Source organism: Aythya ferina (assembly GCF_964211825.1).
Source record: "Aythya ferina genome assembly, chromosome: 3".
In the NCBI taxonomy this organism is placed as follows: Eukaryota; Metazoa; Chordata; class Aves; order Anseriformes; family Anatidae; genus Aythya; species Aythya ferina.
In genome coordinates this window covers 52,412,081-52,433,628 of record NC_140298.1, presented here as the reverse complement: position 1 = coordinate 52,433,628, position 21,548 = coordinate 52,412,081, and the positions used below count along the sequence as shown (strand labels likewise).

The 21,548-nt window shown below is 40.7% G+C and overlaps 1 protein-coding gene across 5 annotated transcripts; it reads left to right on the top strand.

The window, feature by feature from the left end:
• Positions 1-7: 7 nt before the first annotated feature.
• Positions 8-20,785, top strand: RMND1 (required for meiotic nuclear division 1 homolog). 5 transcript variants are annotated; one of them, XM_084513501.1, is made up of 12 exons: positions 8-25; positions 1,762-2,270; positions 7,044-7,152; positions 10,049-10,124; positions 10,320-10,359; positions 13,842-13,942; positions 14,903-15,009; positions 17,122-17,186; positions 18,096-18,172; positions 19,350-19,470; positions 20,244-20,360; positions 20,610-20,785. In XM_084513501.1, the coding sequence occupies exons 2-12, from the start codon at positions 1,776-1,778 to the stop codon at positions 20,640-20,642; spliced, it is 1,341 nt and encodes a 446-aa protein (XP_084369627.1). In that variant the 5' UTR covers positions 8-25; positions 1,762-1,775; the 3' UTR covers positions 20,643-20,785. The 5 variants fall into 5 exon arrangements, 4 of the variants coding, with proteins under 4 accessions (XP_084369627.1, XP_084369626.1, XP_084369629.1 ...); XR_014690987.1 differs by lacking the exon at positions 8-25 and adding an exon at positions 826-1,296 and having other exon boundaries at positions 19,316-19,470; XM_084513500.1 differs by lacking the exon at positions 8-25 and adding an exon at positions 1,149-1,296.
• Positions 20,786-21,548: the final 763 nt, after the last annotated feature.

Below are 21,548 nucleotides of genomic sequence, written 5' to 3'. Positions count from 1 at the left end.
TCCTCCTCCTCCCCCCCCTCCTCAGGTCAGTGCTGGCGCGCGCCGGGAACCGCCTCGCCCCTCCCCGCCCGCCGCGGCGGCGGCGGAGGCAGAGGAGGGGGGGGGGGGGGGGGGTGGGAGGGAGCGGGCTGGCGGCCGCCGCCCCGCGCTGCGGAGAGGGAACGGGCCGGCGGGGGAGGCAACGGGGGAAGGGGGGGAGATGGGGAAAGGGGAACGGGGCCGTTTCCTGCCCCCCCCACCCCCGGTGTCAAAGCCTCAAGGTCGCGGCTCGCTGACACACACACACACACGCAGCTCCCCGCGCACCGCGGCGGCTGGAGGAGGACAGGCCGGGCGTCGTGGTTCGCCCCGTGCCCGCCCGCCCGGCCGGCCCCGGGCGAGGCGCCCCCCGGTAGAGGCGCCCCTCAGCCGCCGCCTCAGGGGGGCGCCGCGGCCTCGCCGCCGGTTCTTACGCGCCGGGCGTCTGATTGGCTGTCTGGCGGGCTATGTCCCGCCCTTCTGAGGAGGGCAACCAATGGGAGCGCGGCTCCGCCGTGCCTCAGCGAGGCGCTGCCGCCGGGCCGGGTGATGGCGGCGCGGCCCGCTGGGGCCTCAGCGCCCCGCTGGTCACGGGCAGCGTGCGCGTAACCGCCTCGTGGGCCCCGTAACGTGCCGAGCAGCAAGCACATAAATCCTAAATGCCTAAATCACATCAATGCCTGGTGTCAATTACCCGTCCTGTGGCACCCCGGAGGAGCTCCGTGACCCTTTTTGTGGAGCTTCTCCTGACAAAAGAATGGGCGTTTCGGCCCTCACGCGGTGTGTCGGTGCTGTTAGCGGCCGTTTACGCTGGGTTTGGAAAAACATCCCTAACAGACCCACTTTTTTTCAAATTATGGAGCTCCACGGGTTTTCTTTATGCTACTATCTTCCTGAAAATGAATTCTCTGTCGCCAGGGGAACGCTCCTGGCTGACAGAAGCAGGGGAGGGCAGGGACGCGGCGCTGCGAGCCCTCAGCAAGCGCAACCCGCCCCTGGAGGAGCCCAGCCTGCGGACGCTCGCAGAGATCACTTAATCAACACCCACAGCGCAGCACAGATACACTCAGGAGCTAGATTTTGTGCTGGATTGACAGCCTAACAGTGCGTGTTTCCATCAGCGCAGGTGGATCCGCAGGCAGCCCGTGCTGCTCTGTTGTGTAACGGCGGGATCGAGGCCGCAGCCTGGTTTAGGGGCCTCTCGCATCAGTCGTGACAGGCGAGCGGAGCTGGATCCATGCTGGGCTGTCAGCAGCGTAGTCGTGGCAGCTGCTGTGGGTCAGTATGCGTGTTCTGTAGGTGACATTGCCACACGAACGCGCAGCAATCTAATTGTTGTTTCTGCTATGTTAAAATAATGGTGCTCGCAGTCTCCCCTGCGAGCTGATTTCTTCCCCTTAAGGTGAGTGCTTGCCCATGAGTTGTTTTTTCAGTGGAGTTGCTGAGAGCACAGACCACTACACAGAGCGAACAACAGAGGGGAAAGGATAGCTGGTTACATACTGACATAGCAACCAACGCTACTACTGTGTATTGCAAGCACACAGTTCATTAACATGCTTTAATCTTAATTAGAGTATGTCAATAGCATTGAGAAAAAGCTTTTTAGAGCCATCACTGTTTGTGTGTAGGAGTACTAATGCATTCAAAAGGAGTATGGGTCACCTTTTAGCTAAGGGACAAATAATAATATTTCTTTCCAAAGGGTTGATAGAGGATTTTGTTTCTTTCTTTTGAATGCAGTTCTGAGGGAAGCAATGAGACTGAAACTTCTGCGCCTTCAGGCTGGATCTTTCCACTCTTTAACAACCATATGCCGACACCAAACCTTTAATAGAACTGGACCTCCACTACCAAAGCTGCATAATGAACTTGACAGGACAGCAAGGAAGATTGGGAATTTGTTTGCTCTGAAAACTGCTTCTTCTTCTTTGACAAGTCGATGTGTGCAAGTGAAGAATTGGCAATTGATCCAAGGAAATGTATCAGCTTTGGGAAAAAATGTTCATTATCAGAGCAGGGAGATGTTTTGTCCACCCTGGAAACATTTTGGTATGGCAGCAATGGGAAACTACAAGCTCAATACGGAGAATATTAAAAGGCTTTGGAACATGTCACCAAGATTTCACTCGATTGTAGCAGCTTCTAAAATTATTCCAAAACAGAGTAACCAGGCAGTTAAGAGGCCACCAAAGGCACCGAGGACCAAGCAGCCATCCAGAGCTAACCAGCCACTACCATCAGACATGGAGGTAAAGAATACAATTTGCATTCTATATAATATTAAGGGAACTTCCTCAGCTTCATTTACGTTCACATTTGGGTTTAGATTAAAATTTTAATGCAATTAACATATTTATTTGGTGAAGAAGATTTCGTTGTTTACCTGACTCTGGCCACATAGAGAGGTCAGAACTCTACAAACAGGAACAAACTTGATGGAAACTATTGTGTCTGGTATTTTGAAGACAAAATAGAGACGTACTAGCAATATGGGACGAAAGTGGAAGGAAGAGAGTTGGTTATTAAAATGGAAAGGCATTAAACCCTTAAAAATGTTTTAAGCTAGTTCAATATTTAGGAGAAAAATCCAGCTTTTGGAGTAACTTAACTTTCCCTGGGCATCCTGCTTGCCCAATTCTGTCCAGTTCTAAGGCTTTGTTCTATGTCTAATAGAAATCAAGATGAAAGTAGATAATAAAGAGCTTATAAATATTCAGATTAGATTTCAGAAGCTTTTGATTTAGGCTGTATTCTCAAGTATTGCTGCTTTTTTTTTTTTATAAACAGTCACAGCATTTCAAACTATAGTGAAATAGCTTTAATACTACAGCAAAATTATTTCAATTTTATTCTTAGTGATAAAAATAAGTTCTTCTAGGAGTATCTGGATGGAGATCATAACACTTAGTATGTGAAGCCTCACAGTATTTCAGAGAAGATCATTTCTGTTCTGTCAGTGGCAGAACTGAGGTGCAGACGTCACTTGAGGAAGATTATTCCAAGTGTAGAAATAGCACCTGGATCACCAGACTACTAGAACTACAGAGTAACTTCATCAACAAAACATTTGGGATAAACTCAGATCTATAGGATAAGTAAGTGGAACAGCGCATGCTTGTAGCTCTTAATCCTTAAGACAGGTCTTTGAAAGCCTTTACCACTAGCCAAAGCAGACTGAGTGTACTTAAATATAACATCTACAAGGAAAAAATCCTGGTGTCAGAAATGTTACTGTTCTCCTTGAGCTACCATAACAGCAGAGTTCCAGGGTATTGTTAACAAAATAGTGCTATAGACGAGACTGGGACCAGCACTGTGATTTCAGAAGCAGCTTCTGCATTGCAAAATCTGCCTATTGCATATCTGCTGAATGTGAGCACCGAGGTCTTAATGCTTGCCTTCTACTCATGCAAACTCCATTTAATGTTTTGTATGATTATCAGGAGTAAGATTTAATGTGATACCGAGGCTCCATTGTAGAAAATTTAGTTCCCACTTGAGTTTTCCTATTACTCTGAAAACAGAAAATGAAGAATTTTAGTCCTAAATCACCACATGCTGTTTTAAGCTTGTTATTTGTACTATGACATTATATGTAGAGGTTACTTCCTTTTTTGTGGGGTGGATTGAAGTGACGTTTCTTAATTAGATTTTTGAGGTTTCTGAATGGCAGTATGAAATGCTAACAGTTTTTGTTTGACATTTTCATTTACATGTGTAGAAGTAATATGCACTGCTATTTTTACTGCTATTTTTACTTTTTTCCACTGTGAAGAGATGGAGAAAATTCTGCCTGATAAGAAAGATCATTATTATTTCATTACAGAAATCGCATAAACTCGGGCCTAACAAAGCATTTTCTATTTTTGAATAAACCCTTTGTGGTTTTGGCAAATACACAGCTCCATTTTCAGAGGTACTTGACATGCTGTCACCCTGACTGTGCACAGGCTGATAGTACTTGTTTTGGAACAAGCATTTTTTTTTTTAACCTGTTTTTGTACTTCCTTATAGGTACTTAGTATAAAGAGTTAACTTAAAGATGCGACCGTTTTATGTACTATGACTAATACAAGTACAGCAAACAGAGAGGCCCTGTGTTTTTTTTCAACATGCCATCATTATTCTCTAAATCCTTTGTCACAAAAAAGCTGATCCTGTCTTCCTCTACATGTGGTGGGGGAACCAAGAACCCTCCAGTAACACAGGCCCTATTTCCACTGCAGTTGCCTGAGAGCTGGCTGCTGTGTCCCTTCCTTCATAGTCTGCCTCTGGAGACAGCAGCTCTAGACCCACTCTGAAGGTTTTCAGTTAGATGAACCCTGAGGATCTCTGGCTTCTGTTGGGAAGGGCCATTAACACCTTCCTTTTGCCGAATTGTCTGTGAATAAGCTCCTTCCCACCCCTTGCCTGCACTCCTTCATGTGCTGCCTGCAGCTGGAATGCCGAGCACCAGCAGTGATAAATGGTCGGAGACCAGTTCTTCAGGGTAGGTGGAAGAGTTGCTTTAAAGTGGTAACTGGTTTAGTCAGTCCCTCGGTGGCTAGTGCCACGACTCGGGTTAGTTACTGATACTGCAAGGTCTGAAGGCATGAGAAGCCTTTGAGCTGATTTTTAATGCTATGGCCATATATACTCTAGAAAAAGCTTGAAACTCAAGTAAAGATGTGGTTGCTAGTGTCCTGGAGGCAAAGACTGATTCCTGTGGTGGCATGAGGGTTAAGTTCATCTTGCAGGTTTTCTTTGTTCAAAATTTCTGTATGCTTAAAATGAAAGAGATGGATGGATTAACCAGAGAATGATGGTTCCTGTGCAGTTGTTGGGGGCATGATGATATGGAGAACGAGGTGCTGAAGTAGTTAGGATGGCTAATGTGATAGTTGCTGTGGGGCTCTGAGTTGAACCTGAGTGAATCCCCAGGCACAGCCAGGAAGCAGGGGGTGGCAAGTGGCTGGAGTTGGTGTCAGCAGGACAGACTTTCCATTCTGTTCAGGCAAGCGTGTAGGTGAGGGTGTAACAGGCTGCACGGGATGAAGGTTTACCGGCCTAGCTCGCCAGCCACAACCTACGGGTAACAAGTCAACACCTGAATGTTAGGATTAGCTGAATCACTCGTTAGCTTACAGACATCTCTGTTCCATCTCCATCAACTATCATGGGAGAGTAGATTTCTAGAGTGTCTGTGGATGCACAAATTTTAGGTACCTTAAACTCTATAACCAGTCCAAATGTTCCCCACCAAACAAGAGTTTAGTAAACGGGAAACAGTGCACTGTTACTTTTTTTTTTAAAAAAACAAAAAAAAAAAAAAAAAAACAAAAAAAACCAAAAACATACTGCATATTCAAACTGCTGATTCAGGCACCTAGTCTTGGCAGCCAGCTTCTGATGCTAACTACAGTCTTTGCCTGGAAACTAAAATCACAGCAGTAGATATAGTGTGTCCTCTAGTGCATCTGCCTTGAAATGAACAATAACAAAATTAACTGCGGAAAAGTATAGAGCAGGATAAAGACTTTCAGATTATTACTAGCTAGATTACAGTATATTTCCTGAGTAGATACTGAGAATGTTGGTTGCTTTTTTTTATAGATGATATGGTAATAATGTAACTTTTCAAAAGTACTGCAGCAAGGAAACTGAAAATACATTTCTGTTCAACTGTTGACTCAGCCTAGTCATGGAAATACGTCTACAAAATTGCTGTCTGAATACTGAATTAGTTTTAAAGTGTATTTTCTGTTAGTGGTCACTGAACTAAGATGACATGTAAACCAAACTGTAGAAATTATAACAGAAAGTTAACGTGAAAAAAGAAAATGAAGTTAAGTGCATGGCCTTGCTCCCAATCAGTGGTGGTGGGCCCCCTTCAGGGGCAAAACACCTCCTCAGGTGTTGCAGTTTAGTGTATGAGTGCAGCGAGAAAGTCATTCAGATTTGAAGTGTATTGTGGGTATAAATGCTTGCAGATGGGAACAGCTCTTTTGTTGGTTTGTTGTTAGTTACATCCCCCTTTGTATTAGTTACAAAAAGCTGGAAAGTGGCGGACCCGCAGTGAGAAGCATTGCTCTCTGGATATCTTCCATTGCAGTGTACTGAAGAACATTATCATGGGAAATACAGGGTATCAGAACGAAGAAATCCCCTTAAAATGAGGAGTAGAGTTCATAGGTCGGTTTATGGTGACCTGTTGGATTAATCAGGAAAGCTTTTACACAGATGACTTTCTGATGCCTTTGCCATGCGTGAGTCAGTGCTGCTGCAAGTCAGCATCCCTTTTCCTCACGTTCTTGCAGTGTGCCAGTTATTTGTTCCACTACAGCATTTTATTTATTTTAGGCTGTGGGATCCTGAGACAAACTGGCTGTTGCATTCAGCTCGGCCGTGGTTTCAGCCGAGGCCGTGCTGTTAGCACAGGATTCCCCTCAGAGAGGGGTTGCTGATCTGCAGCATCCGCAGCTGGCCCTGACCTGTGGCTCTGTGCTGTCTCCAGAGCTGCCTGCACAGCCAGCTCCGTCCTGGGCAGGATGGGACCAGACTGCTGCTCTGGGAGCTTGTGGTGCTTCCTAGGCAGGCAGGGGTGTTTCAGCTCCAAGTGTCTTCACAGGTCTTTAAGCTGCTATTGAGGGTGTCTTGCTTTTGGTTTTGATGGTCGACCGTGTATATCATAGGGTTTAGGATGCGAGAGCAACTGCAGCTCTCCTGTTAGAGCATTTCTCTGGCATTCAGGGCAGAAGGGCTCAGTTCGTGGCTCTGTCACACAGGTTTTTGGTGTGACTGACTCACATTACGTGGTTTGGTCTCTCTGTGAACCTTGGCTAGGTTTTCTTCCCCACTTAGCAGGGAGTAACCTCATTAGTAGTTGTACACGAAGCAGACAGCGTAGCAATGCTGATTAGTAGAAAAGAATGAATAAATGAAAAGTGTCACTCTCGTGATTAATTTGAGGCAAACGTGAACGTGTCTTATGAACATCTTGCTTCAGCCTTTCCCTAACTCAAATCTTTGTTCCTTTGGCACAGAATCTGATGCAGTGCACAGCCTTTGCAACAGCAGATGAGTATCATCTTGGTAATCTGTGTCATGACCTGACTTCACATGGATATGTTGAAATAACAAGTTTGCCTAGAGGTAGATTTTTAAAACATCTTAAAAACAATATTATATCTCGTTAAATGAAATACGGGTGAGGTAAATAATTTTTACAACTTCACATATTCTTATTGTGTTAATAACCTGGAATACATCTTGGTACTTGTAATATACAGGTAGCTCTATCTAAAAGTTCCATTTACTTTAAAAATAAATAAATAAGCCTTCCAGAATAGCAGTATAACCAGCTCTTGCTATTACCATATGATGATTTTTTCCTCAAATTACCGTTACACTAAATTATTGAAAACTTAGTCCTAGAAATGCATTCAAGAAAAATATTTTTGAAAAATTCTAATACTAAAAATATGGCTTTTCAAGAAATCTGCCAACTGAAAATTTTCTGAAAGTTTATTTTAATCAGTGTTTCAGTACGTGATGCCATGGTGCTTCGTCTGCCAAGCAACATTGTAATTGGAAGTGTTGCACCTTCTTTCCATACCCAAACTTCTATTAATGTAAATCACTGACGGTTGGAGGCACGCAAGAGCGAGTCTTGCTGACTAAGTGCAATGTAAAAGAGATGCACATACCAATTTAATTCTGGTAAAGAGAACGCAGTTGATACTTCATACTGGCCAAACATACTCTAGCTGGATGAGTCCCTGCAGCAAAGTAATTGGTTCTGGTTCTGTTCGAAGTATCTCTGAAGAGTTGGGAAAGTATGGCGTGGAAATAGCTGCAGGATGCTCCAGGAGAAAAACAAATGGAGCTTTTTATAGCTTAACGAACCCGATGCCCCAGAACAGCTGCGATTTTCATATGTTGGCAGTAGATTTATTTATTTTTTGTGAATGAACAGATTATATAAAGCTAAGAGGAATGACAAATATTGTTTATGTGCATTTCAGTAGAGGTTATCAAATACCTGGCTGACTCTCAAACACCCAATAAACCAGCTGTGATAATAATCCAGTGGATCTTTTTAAATGCAAGATTTAGTAATGGCTGTATTTCTCAGAAAGGTGAATGTGGAAAGAGAAGGTGCTATATAATACAGGCATCATTTTCCTTTGTAGTTAGTTCCTTTGTGTTAAAGCAACACTAGTTTCACTGCTTCAGAATAGAAACTTTGTACAATCCTCAGCACGACTGAGTTACTGTAACGCAAATGGGTGCTGTTGCTGGTACTTTACCTTGAAAGTGTGAGCTTTGCCAGTTCTTTCATTTATTCCTGGTGTGTTTTTGACTCCTAACAATAGACAATCTGCCAGAAGTTTGGAGGAAGTAAGGAAAGGATGTTTGATTGTGCCAGCAGATGTGACGTTTTGTGGTGGTTGACACGTGGATGTAGCAGTGCTAAGTCACCAAGCTGAATGTTACATCTTAGAAACTTGAGAAGTACTGGCACACAGAAATCTAAATTAGAAAACTTTGTGTGGATTTGTTGCTTTGTAGCGTTCCCCCTATTTTTTTTTTTTTTTGACCCCTTTAAAAACATTTTAGTCTGACACTGTAGCACTATTTTTAAGGGACCAAATTCACATTCACTGTACATGTTCTAGCTGGAGGGGATTGATAAAGTAAGAGTGATATTTGAAAAGGCAAATGAGGAAAATGCAGACAAATGTTTCTTCTGTGGTGAACTCCCACTTCACACCCAAAGCTCGCTCCAGTGATTCATCAAGTCATATGTTTCTGAATTGGAATAGCAAGTGAAAGAGAGATCTTTGAAGAGTTCATACAGACCAACTAACTGCATGGTCTTGAGTTGTGTGTTAGCAAAAGTATGGCCAGTATTCAGTCATCTCTTCCTGCCTGCTTAGGCTGCCTGGCCTCTGTGACTTCAGCAGTAAAGCAAATGAAGGAGTTCATACCCAGACCTAAATTGGTGCATTGGTGATTGCTTTGTGATATTTATGCAAAGGGGTTGAGCTTTTTAACGCTTAGGTGTTAGGCCTTGCAAATTTGTCTTTGCAGAGTCTCAGCTCACAATAGAGGTGGGAGGTTTTGCTGGTCTGGCTACCAATGGTAAAATGAGTCACGCTGGAAAGTGAACTTTCCTTGGCATAACCACAGCAGGGCTTCTAAAGCTACGCCTGCGCTGGCAGAGCAGTACAGGGGAGCAGCTACAGGGGAAGGGTGGGGGAGTGGAACTGTTTTGAGCACCCAGCACCCACACTGAGTACATTTGGGGGGCCTTCTGCTTGCACCGGCTGGTGTAAGAGTCTGGTCCTCTGTAATGACAGCCTGTTAGCATGGCTGGAGTACCTTAAGTGCAGTGCTGGAGCTCATCTTCCAGTTTAATTTCATGCAAAAGAAATCCAGTTTGTGCACCCTGACACTTCTGCGAAGCGTGGTGAAAGAAGGGGAGACTGGAGGATTTATTTCAAAAGCATGCTTCTGATCCAAAGGGAAATACGGATGTTCCCTCTGCTGCCTTGAGGGTATGCTCTTTCAGGTTTCTGACTATCAAAGCAAAGTCAGCAAAATTAGCCCCTTGTTGTATAGAAAAGAGAGATTTTGGTCTTCTGGGCAAGCAGAACTTGAGTGGTCGTTAGTCTGCAACTGTGGGCCAACTTCTGTAGCCCACTTGTGTTCATGTCCACTTTTGCCTTCTGTATTTTGTTCCTGGTTATTTTAATATGCCCTGCATTGGTTTTGTCTAAGTTCTTTAAAGCTGTTATATTTCATTAACTCCAGCTTATAGCAAAGTTTAACATAGCAGCTGAGTCTGTGTAGCATGTGGCACTTTAGAGAAGCTGCATTGTTTTATATTATCACACTTTAATCAGAAAAATAAAACATGGGACTGACTCTGAAAGTGTTAGCATGTAACTGTTGAGCTGGAATCATATGCTTATAGCTGTCATGATTAGAAGTGTAATTAATTCTTCATTTTGAACTTTTATTTTGCTTATTTGTTTTAAACTAGATGCTGCAAATGTTTTGGTGATTGGTACTGAGAAATCTGCAAAAGATGATGATGCTGGCATGATTTTTTTCTTCAGGTAAGTTAAACACTACACCTTTTACCTTTTAAACATTTTATTAATAGCAATCCTGTGAAAGTGCAGCTTGCTAGATCATTGCATGTAGCTCAATCAGAATGAATCAAAAAAAATGATAATACACTTGATCATACAAAATTGATCATATACTTAAAACAGTGCAATTACACCTCAGTTTTTTCCTTGAATTCACAGGGAAGGGGCTGTTGTGTTTTGGAATGTGGAAGAGAAAAGTGTAAGTAAAGCACAACTGTTTGCTAAAGCTTCATAGTGAGATATCTTGTTAGTCCCACAAAGCCCAGCATGCTTTCGTTTTGAGAGTTTGCATCTCTCCAGAAAGGAGGAGGACTGATTCTTCTCCTAAGGAGTGCAGCTGCCCTCAAGTGTGTGGCTTGCTGCTGTATTACCTTTGAAACCCGTCTTTCTGCACAAAATAAGCAAACAGATGTATAACATACAAAGGGGATGAAATTTTCTACTTAAGGCCAAAAATCTGAAACTTTAATCTTGTGAGACTGACAAAAAATTCTTGCAGTTTTATGTACTGGAGAAGTAGATCAGAAAAATCAACGCATGAATGGTTGTTTAACAGGAGTTAATGTAACAGGAAATAAATCAGCAGAAAAGGATCGTTCTAGTGACATTTAAGTCCGATCTTAAAACTGCAAAACTTACTATCCAAAGCTTACATTTGGTTAACTTGAAACATGCCAAATTTGTAAATGTTTTTTTTTTTTTTTTTTTTTTGTGGGTGTTTCTAACAGCAATATTCCTTAAGGAAAGTTTTTATAGGATGGTAATAATTGTTAAAATACATAGATACCAAAATAACATACATATCCCTTGGGATAAATCAGTGCTCTTCGCTGACCAGGAGGGGGATGCTACAGACATATTTATTTTTATGAATATATTTATAGTCACTTTTAAAATATGTTGTAGCTATGCATTTTGTTTGCTGTGGTTAAATAAAGCTGAGTACTAGGTACATAAAGAAAAGGCATTGATCTTATCTGTAGGCAGGGTCTGTGAAAGTAGTTGGCATATACTGAACATGGCAGGGAGATGCACAGACATTCATAGAAGGATTTTAATTAAGGTAAATGAAAATACAGAGCCGTTGTTTCCAGATGTGAACAACTTCTGGATTCAAGTTTGCTTTTTCCATTTCAGACCTGAAATGTGCCCAATTTCCTGTCTGTTTTGGGGAGTTTCAGTACATCAGCAGGCCTACAAACAGATACTAGCTTTCCCTTCAAACCTTGCCTGTAGCCCATTTGGGATGCAGTGGCTGTAACTGTGCTACTGGGTCACTGGCATTTCTGAAGACTAGCTGACTAACTCCTGTTGATAGAATTGGGCACCTCTGCCCTCTGGGGTACTCTGAAAAATCTCATTTTCTTGTACATTTTTACATGCTTAAGTAACTTTGAAAACTTGATACCACAATCTTTATGTCAGTAGAAGTAACTTTAGTTGGTCCTTTGTTGGCCTTATTTATACAGGAGGAAAACTGCATTTTTCTGCTTTTTGAACTCATTGTCAAAGTTTTAACTCCAAACAACTTGCTTAAACAAGGAGGTATGTTTTATGCATAAATGTTAATGAACCAAAACAATACAAAGACCTGGTCTGTAGAAATGAAACTGAAAGTAATTCAGTAAAACAGTGTGTAGAGACAATGTGAATGGAAAAAACTGCTCTTTAAAAGTACTCCAGAATGATTGTTGTGGGAGGAAAAACTATTTTAAACAAATGGCCGCTTAACAGAACAATTTATAGCTACAGGCTGATCATAAATAGGACTTAAAAGTGTAAAATACTTTTCTCAAGTACCTGAGCAGCAAGGCTGTGCACTAGCTTCTCCACCAGAAGTAGTAAGGGCAAAAAGCCAAACTAGGTGGAGTTCATGTATGTCGTTAAAAGGAAACTGTGAAGCAATTGTCTCAAATACGAAGGGCTTGCATTTAGTGAATCCAGAACATCTCATTAAATGTACTGTATCACAAGTGGTCCCTTCTGTAAAATAAGGCTGGGCCTAGAATAAACTCACATCAGTCAATGGAAACTAATGTATTTCTTTAAAAGAAAGCTGCCACTGAAACATAATTTCCTATTATTCAGAGCAATGGAAGAACTTTGGAAATACGCGTAATACAAGACACATCAATTCTGCAGAATCGGTTATGGTCTGTAAAGCTTTGTTAAATCTTACTCTGTGCTGGTGCTGGGAAGCCTGAGCTGGTTGTAGTTCTGGAAGAGTAATAATGTATTAACAGCATAACTATTCCTATATTGATACTAGGCTCCACAATGCCAGCTAGGCTGCCTGGACCCAAGTGAGTGCACTCTTGAAATCTGGCATGCTATGTTACAGGTTGGCTCTTAGCTCTGGCATTGTTTTAGCAGGATTTGCATTGCTGAATTGTGCCTCGAAGCAGTGTATCTAAGCTGACTGGCCTAACAGCATACACTTCCTCACTGGAGGAAAAAAAAATGTGTATTTTTTCATACCTTTGTTTACCACAATATTGGGAATATACGGCAGGCATTAGACATGCTAGTATTATATTCAGGGGTACGAAACAAGCAGTTGCATATGTAAGGGTACTTTGTATGTTTTTCAGTGAAAAATGTCATGTCTTAGATAGGATCACTGAAATTCTTGAAAGTAATGAAGAAAACAAGGTCTGCAAAGAAAAATGTTTCTTGCAGGTGATCCAACAGATTTTTAAAGTACTTAACCTGGAGGAAGTGCTTTGGGGCCAATTTATTGACATACAGTATGCACTGAAAGATTAACTATTGTACAGTGTTTTGAAGAGATTGTTTTAAGCATCACTAAGTAGAAACTTTACCTCTTTAAAGAACTTAGGTACCAAAAGTATATTGTGTTAGTAGCTGTTGTGCAGTTAGATGCTTTTTAGATACCTGTATGTGCATGCTATAGATGAGGGTTTTTTCAGTTCAGAATTTGTTCTAATTGCAGAACAATTTATCTGATAGGAGGCTTTAATGCAGACAAAAGAACAAGAATGGGAGATCCAGAGTTAAAGGAAAATGCTTTGTGAGAGAGAAGAGCTCGTTATTCCTGCATCAGGTTTTAGTGTGCTTGGGAATAAAATGACAATGAGATTACTCCTCCAAGTGGAGCTGCACATTCAACTGCTTACAGGGCTGACTCTAGGCAGCTGAAACTATTATTATTTTTTTTTTAATTTCTATAGGGAAAGGACTTCTGTAACATGACCTGACCTCTGGTAGTTGAAACAAAACTAATTTTAGCAAACTAGTAATTTTGGTAGCAGCAGCCACCTGATGTATGTATCCTAAAGATTCATTCCCACACTCAGACATGTGCTGAAGTTTTGTACAGCCCATTGTTATAATACTGAATATTTCTGCATTGTCATTACTGCTGCTCTGGTTAATCCCTACCTTATTTTATAAATGTAGATATTAAATGATACTTCAGTCATAATAGATTCTTTGCAGTTGTTCACAGCCACAAAATTCATCCACGTGGCTTCAGAAATAAGCTGCTAATAGTTGCTTCATTTGAATACAAAAAATTACTAGCACACCTATTCATTTTTATTTAAATAACTTTAATAAGCATGGAAGTTGCTTTCATCAGCCTATTACATGCTAGCTCTTTGTAGAGTGATAATATACTACAGTAGTAACTGCTCCTGTGTGCAATTGTCTTTTTCTTAGATGAAGAATATAATGCGAGTGCTAGAACAGCATGAAATTCAGCCATATGAAGTTGCACTAGTCCACTGGGAGAATGAAGAGATGAACTACAGAATAGGAGAGTAAGTATCTGCAGGCATTCGTGTTTATCTAAAAGCTAACAGACATCTACAACAAATTCGCATAAAAGTAACTAGTAGAAATACACGTTTTTAATTCTTATTTCAAATGAGTAAAAATAGGGAAAGGAGAAGACAGTACATCTACATTCACAAATTTTGTTGAACTGCTAAACTTTCAAGTAATGGCCTTTAGGACTTGATTATACACTAAATTTTGTAAATCAAGAAGGTCTGTGTCTGCACAACTGAACGTGCCAAACAACAGAACAATCCTAAACAGAACCCATGTACCTCACAGGAAAAATAAATACACATCGTTGAGCCAACTCTGATTTTAAAGAAGGAACAAAACTTCTCTGGGTAAGCTTTCTTCAGTGCCCTGTAGGTTCGTATACAAAGAAGCATTCTGCACATACTTTGCTTCCTAGGAAAGGTGTAACTTGAATACTATGGCAGGATGAATCTGGCAAGCTGTCTTGCCCTGTTAAATGCTTTTTTTCATCATGTGGAGCAAAGTATCCCTATGGAAATACTTTTCAATGTAACTGATTGTGTAATTTATCTGTAATTTTTCTAACAGCACAAAAAAAACCTGTGCTCCTAAATAGGACACTGTAACAACATAAGCTGTTACATATCAGCTCGGCTTATTTAAGATAACCTGGTAAAGAGGCCAAGGGGTCTTTTTTTTTTTTCCCCACCTTTTGAATACTGTGGACTATCCAGATCTGGCATTTGTGATTCCTGACATAGTTTTAGACTGAAGAACTGATTTTCAGTGATTTGTTTTGGTTACTGTCAGTTTGAACATGAGTAAAATGCAAGGATGGGGGTGATAGCCATATAGATACATCATGATTTATATAAAACAACCAACCTTACCTGCATTGTTGATTATTCTTTAAATGTTCCTTTTCTGGTGGCTTAGTCAATGAAGATGCTTCAATCCTGTTTTAACAGAGGGCAGTCAAAACTTCATAAGGGAGAAATCTTGTTAAATTCTGAGCTGGATATCGATGAAGTTGTTCTGCAGAAATTTGCCTTTTCAAACGCCCTTTGTCTTTCTGGTAAGCTAATACTGTTTGTAATATCCACCTATGGTATGGATTCTGTGAAATGTCGTTGTAAATGGGATTTGGACAGTGAGAGGTTGAAGACTTAGTGTCTGGTTTGGTGAACTGTGTAAAGATTGTGCTTCAGTGGGAGGATTAGTTTTCAAAGCTTTTGCTTTGTTTTCCGTAAATTGGAATTACTTAGCTCACTGTAAATCTTCTTAAGGATGAGCAAAGCAAATTAAGAAACGTACTTTGCAAAAGACAGATGTTCCACTGGGCATACTGTTGCCCATCTTTCAGATTATTCTAGGATAGCAACAAATGTAGAGTCCGGAATTAGAAAGCTGTCAGTACTCTTAGGTAATTGATCCTGAAATCATTACCAGAAAAAAATAAAAAAAATAGATACCAGCTAAAACAGATAGTAATGTAAAGCAGTGATTCTTGGTGTGGGAAGCATACCAGTATCAAGTGTGTGGACTGGAGTCCCAGATAATGGTTTCCAGGCTGATTAGCTACGGCTGTACTACAGGTGGTGCTTCCATCAGGAGGCACTGGAAAGAAGTCAGGCTCAGCAGTGATGCTGCTGCTTGAGGAAATCTCTCTGCTGCTTCAGACCTAGAGTGAGGTAGGAAGTGGGAATAGAAGCTAGCAGCAATAAGGCTATCCTCAAAAAGACCTTTAAGGAAGAAAATCCTACTACCTCTACTGCTTTTAGGATGAATGACAAAATTCATGTAGTATGTGAGGAACACCTTTCAACAGAAGAGATATCAAAAACCAGAATGCGTGTTTTTGAAGTGATCCACCACTTGATCAAGGCATACAGTGTAACTAAATGTTTTTTGGCTGTTGAAGAAAGAGCTATTGAAATACTGAGGGGAAAAAAGCCTCTAGTTCTCTGTAGTTTTGGTATTCATAAAACCACTGCATGGAAGAGTGCTGCCACATACAACAGAGCAAGGGATTTATTCCCAGGAGATAACTGGTACCAATTTATGGTAGTGTTAGACATGTATACCATAAAGGAAGACAGTGCAATGTTCAGTGATTATAACAGAGGATGCAAGTGTAGTCCAAGTCAAATGTACAACACAGCAGAAACCAACCTCTGTCAAATAATCAGAGATAGCTGAAATGCCTATTGGCCTCTTTTCAAGGGCTAAATTAAATGCCGTTTAACTCACTGACTTGGATTCGGCCTCTGTACTCAAAAAAGACCATGAAAGATGCTCAGCATTGAGTTTACTGTGTGTCCTGACTAAATGATGTGCACAATTACCACCAAAAAGCGTTTGTTTTGAGAAATAAACCTTATCTGTTTAATTTTTCTGAGTGAACAGGGTTAATTTTTTAAAACTGATGTGTCATTACTTCATTCTTGCCTGGGAATCTGAGGATAAAAGAACAAAGAGCCTGAGTTGTATCATTTCCCTGTAGAAATCATCCTTTAAGGCTCAAGCTGAGACAGAGTAGAACTTGTGTTGGCATTGCGTGTGCTGAACAACTTCCACTGAAGATAATTATCTTTTCAGTGAATGATATATTCACTAAAACAAAATGTAAGATTGCCTAAGTTTAAATTTAGCTTCAACAAACACAGGTGATGGTGTGTCTGTCTATACAAGCTAATTCTCCGTGGTTTGAGCATGCTGCATCAAGTACTGGACAAACAGGAAGTTAAAGTTCTGCACGACGCTGTAGAAATGTGTAGAAAAAGTGGAGACTCAAGGGGCACCAGCTGAAGCCAGCCTGATTCCTGCAAGGCTAATTATCTCCAGCATGCCTCCTTGGAATGCAGTTTGCAAAGGCTTCACACGCAGCACACAGCACTCAAACACACCTTGTTAAGTTGAACCAGAGCTTCTCTAGGATCTGAACCAGTCCATTGGAGAGTAGAGCTGAGCTTGAGGTGGTTCAGCATGCAGAGCTGTGTCAATACAAAACCTGAATTTGTCTGTAGGTGTATGAACATGTATCATAAAATACTAATGGTCTCTTACATGTTGATAGAAACCTATCTGTAGCATCTTGAAGCAGTGTGTTGGTAGATGTAAATTAAGATCACTTGAAAGCATATACCTACCTCTCACAGCATTCTGCTTTGTCACCTCTGTGTTACAGTAAAACTGGCTATCTGGGAATCATTATTGGACAATTTTGTGGAATCAATCCAGTCAATTCCTGAGGTGAGGTTTTCTTTGTACCTTTCCGTTCCTCTTTTCCTTGTGCTATGTTAAAAGATCTGTCCAGGTATAGCTGAGGATATAGGCAAAAGCAACTGTGTGCTTAATACGTTTGATGGCAAAGCCATTAACACACAAGCTCAGAAAACCTGCAAAGAGGTGGGACAAGAAACAAGCAGTCTTTAAAGGGCTGGGAGGTGAGGGTGGGAGCGTGCATTGGAATAATGTTTCCCATGTTGTGCCACTGTCAGCTGCTGCTGCGGGACATTAATGCGTAACAGGACAAGCAGCATTTAAAAACCTGGCCAAACTGTGTGTGTGGCAGCTTGGCCTCAGAGTAGTCTGCTATAACCTGAATGTAATGAAGAGTTCAAGTGAGTTACTTAGACTAGTGTTTCCACGAGGCTTAATTAAAATACAAAGTCCATATCATGTTGCATTTAAAAATTAGATTCATAGGCTTCAAAAGACAAATCCTCCTTTATTTTTAATGAAAGAAATAATTGGTAATACATCGTTTGCTTTAAGCGAGGAAGAACTCTAAGAAAGGACAAATAAGTAGCAAGGTAAAAGAACACTGTCATGACTTAAAAATAGCAATAGTAGTAAGAGAGGACAAATGATCTCTTGTTCAGGAAACCATTCATAGAAAACATTCCAGGATCCTGTATTGACACTGACACCCTACTTGGTGGCTTGCTGAAAACCCAGAATAACAGTTGAATGGTGATTGATACCCTTATCAAGCTAGATAAGCAAGGCACCATTCAAACAAAACTTAAGTGTTGTAACAAGTATGATATGCATTCAGATTCTAGCTTATACCTACTTCAGGCTGTATGAGAAAGTGAGACTTCTTAACCTACAGTTCATGCTATTTGATCAAGCAGTGAAAAACTTGTTACTTTGCAGATACTAAAATCAGGAAGAAAGGTGAAACTGTCTCATGCAGATGTCATGCAGAAAATTGGAGAACTCTTTGCATTAAGGTAACTTTTTTTGTTACACCAAAGACACTGTATTACATGGAACTTAAAAATCATCTTGTGCATGGTACAAAGATTGGGATACACTTGAAGCTTTGGAGTAGTTCACAGTCTGGCCTAAACCCTGTGGGTGGGATTCCCTCAGCCACCTTCTGGCTTGAGGCAGTGTTTGTGCTGTCATGGTCAGGGGACTGTGCTTCCCACTGCCTCACCACTCTCACTGTGGTGTCTCAACTATAGGCAGGCATCAGGCAGCATATTATAAATGGCCAAATTCCATGTCCTTTTCCTTTTCTAGGTACAGCAGTGCATGTTTCATAACCTGCAATTATAACAGTATGCAAAATGATACCAGGAGGAAGCATGGGGGTTAAGTAGAGCCATTAACTGTTGGTCTACAGTTAAAGCTTTACAGGGATTTGGTCTCTTCTATAAGTTATGTTCTTCCCCTAGATTCACTCAGAAGCCACTGGTACATTGCAAGGATTTAATGTTTGTTGGTTTTTTTTCCTTCTCAAGCATATCTTGGCCATTAGCAATACACAATAGTATGCATTAAAAAAAAAAAAAGTGAAGAAAGAGGTAAATGAAGAAAACATTTCCTATCTTAAACAGTATTTTATCATCCTACATGGAGGACCCTTCTGTAACACACAGTGATGGTCTAAAAGCCCAAAGATTTATGTGAGCAGGAGGCTGAAGGTGGGAGATCTTAGCTCCTTGCCTTTATAATGCTCAGCCAGGAGCCTGATTCTGAGCTATGCTCACATACCCAGTGTGCGGTGTCATTCACGTTTCAGAGCTCTGAAATAGAAACAAGCTGTTACAGACCTGCCTAAGTAACTTTAATTCACGTACTTCAGCTTCAGTGAGGTACTAGCATAGTGAAGGACTCTCTCCTCAGCTTGTCACCTTCTTGAACTTCAGGTCAAGGAATGTTGCCATAAGGCAAAAACAATGAAAAGAACGATGCATATTACAGTGTTCTCAGAAAAGTTTCAGGAGATGTTACCAATTTTAAACAATAACTATGTTAGTATTTTTATTATGAAAGGAGAGATTTTCATATTTTATTTAACAAGAAAAGCTTTCCATAATTTTTCTTCTAACCACTATGTAAATATTTACTCCTGTATGCACCCAAAGAACTTTGAAATACTGCAGTAACCATTCTTTTTAGACACCGCATAAATCTGAGTTCCGACCTGCTGATAACACCTGACTTCTACTGGGATAGAGAAAAACTGGAAGAGCTTTATGACAAAACTTGCCAGTTTCTCAACATTAATCGCAGAGTCAAGGTAAGTGTCTTATTGTTGTTAAGAATACCCAAATCAGTTGTCTTTGGCTTAGCAGAGCTACAGACTGCTCCATGAGTGTCTGTTTTAACTGTAGAAGGTGAATAAAGCACAGTAGGATCCTATACACTCTTCCCTTTTCTGTGTGTTTGTAACCCACTCACATCTTTTACCTACTTTAGGTCAATGACCTTGTTTCAACCATCTAAACTTAAATGAATGGATTGATTAATTGCTTATTTCCAAGCCACTCAATTAGGCTTTAAATAGTTATGAAAGGAGGAGCTTTAATTCTTGTTCTAAAACTTATGCAAGAAAACAGATTTAAAAAAAGAGATGTGAAGCAGTCTTCTTACTGACATGATGGTCCAGGTCAACTCACTGCAGGGCAGCGCAATGCTTGCTGCTCAACCAGAGTAAGAAGTGTGTGAACTTTTTCCAGTGGTACAGCAACCTTAAATATTGACTTAGTTACCTTTGAGGCATTCCCATAAGCTGCGTCATCCTCGCTTGCACGTTTTCATGACTAGAAATCACCTAGTAGCTACTTAATACCTGGAGATGCCTATCTAAAACCCATTGAAACAAGTTGTTTGTATGAAAACTCCCTTTGCTTGTGCATGCTGCCTTACAGACTTCCCCTTTAGCTCTTTTGCAGAAGCATTAACACCTTTCTGCAGTTACATTCAGTAAGCCTCTTTGAGGATTGTGTTTCTTTAGCTATGTCATACAATTTGTGGAATCCAGCCTTGCCACATGCTTGGGATCTGTTTCAGGTAATGAATGAAAAGCTTCAGCACTGCATGGAGTTGACGGACCTAATGAGAAATCACCTGAATGAAAAACACGCTCTGCGCCTTGAGTGGATGATAGTAATACTCATCACCATAGAGGTTGGTTCCTTTTTCCCACTGTCACACTGAAGAATTCGGTAAAAAGTGCAATTTATAGACTTTATAACTTGAAAATCACCATTACCTTATTTGTGTAATGTACTGTACAATGGAATTACTCTTTAGTTCTTTGCAAGTAACTTTGGAGTTGCAGCTATAGTTATTTTCTAGATTATTTGGTTTAAAGTGTAAGCTGTTTGTTTTAAAGATTAGTATGTATCATTTGATAATGTGTTTGTTATTTCACAGGTTTTGTTTGAACTTGCAAGGGTAGTTTTCTGACCACAGAAGAAACTCTGGACAAAAACTGACAAAGCAATAAAGACCATGTGGCCAAGAAAATGCTTCTGGAAAATAGTGGAATTGTCCCTCTTGATAAATATGTACATATTCTGCTGAAATAAAAAACAAATCTGTGAACATTCTTCTGAACTCCTGTAATAGTGATGTTAAAGAAGTGTTAATCTGTGGATGTGCTAGGGTAAAGCTGACATATAAATGATACATTCTAGGCGTTAGGCTGGGTGCAGGGAGCTAGCATTTTCCTCCTCACCGAACAGGGACAGAAGGATGGATCACTTCGGTGCTGACCTTATTAATTTACTGAGCTACCTGGCATGACTTTAATACATCTGGCAGGTTGGGATGGCTTTTCTTTTTTTTTTTTTTTTTTAATTATGTTATATTCTTTCCCTGTCACTACGAAGTATTTGTATAGTTGCATGCGCATAAAGTTTAGGAACTAGTTGGACTTTATCTGAGGTCACAGGAAGCTGTAGCAGAACAAGAAACTAAAGCTCACAAAGTTTCACTGTAACTATGCTATCCCCCTTTTGTTATCTGATTAATAACAGTACAGATTACAAAGAATGAATTAGCGTAGGTTAAAGGGTCTTAATTTTAGTCTAGGTAAATGTTTCAATGGTTTTTAATGTCTTCCTGGAGTGTTCTAGATTACCGTCTCCAGAACACTGCCACTTACTTGTACATGTGAGAATGAGGTCTGGGTTTTTTCAGCATTCAACTTTCTACGTGAATTTTCAGGAACTACTATGCAACCACTAGTAGTCACCTTTTCCAAGATCAGGTTAGTCTACTGGACTTGCTTCAGTGTCAGTTGAAATACATCTCAATAACATAACCTAGGAATTCTGAAAAGCCCATGAAACATCATTAACAAGCCGTGAT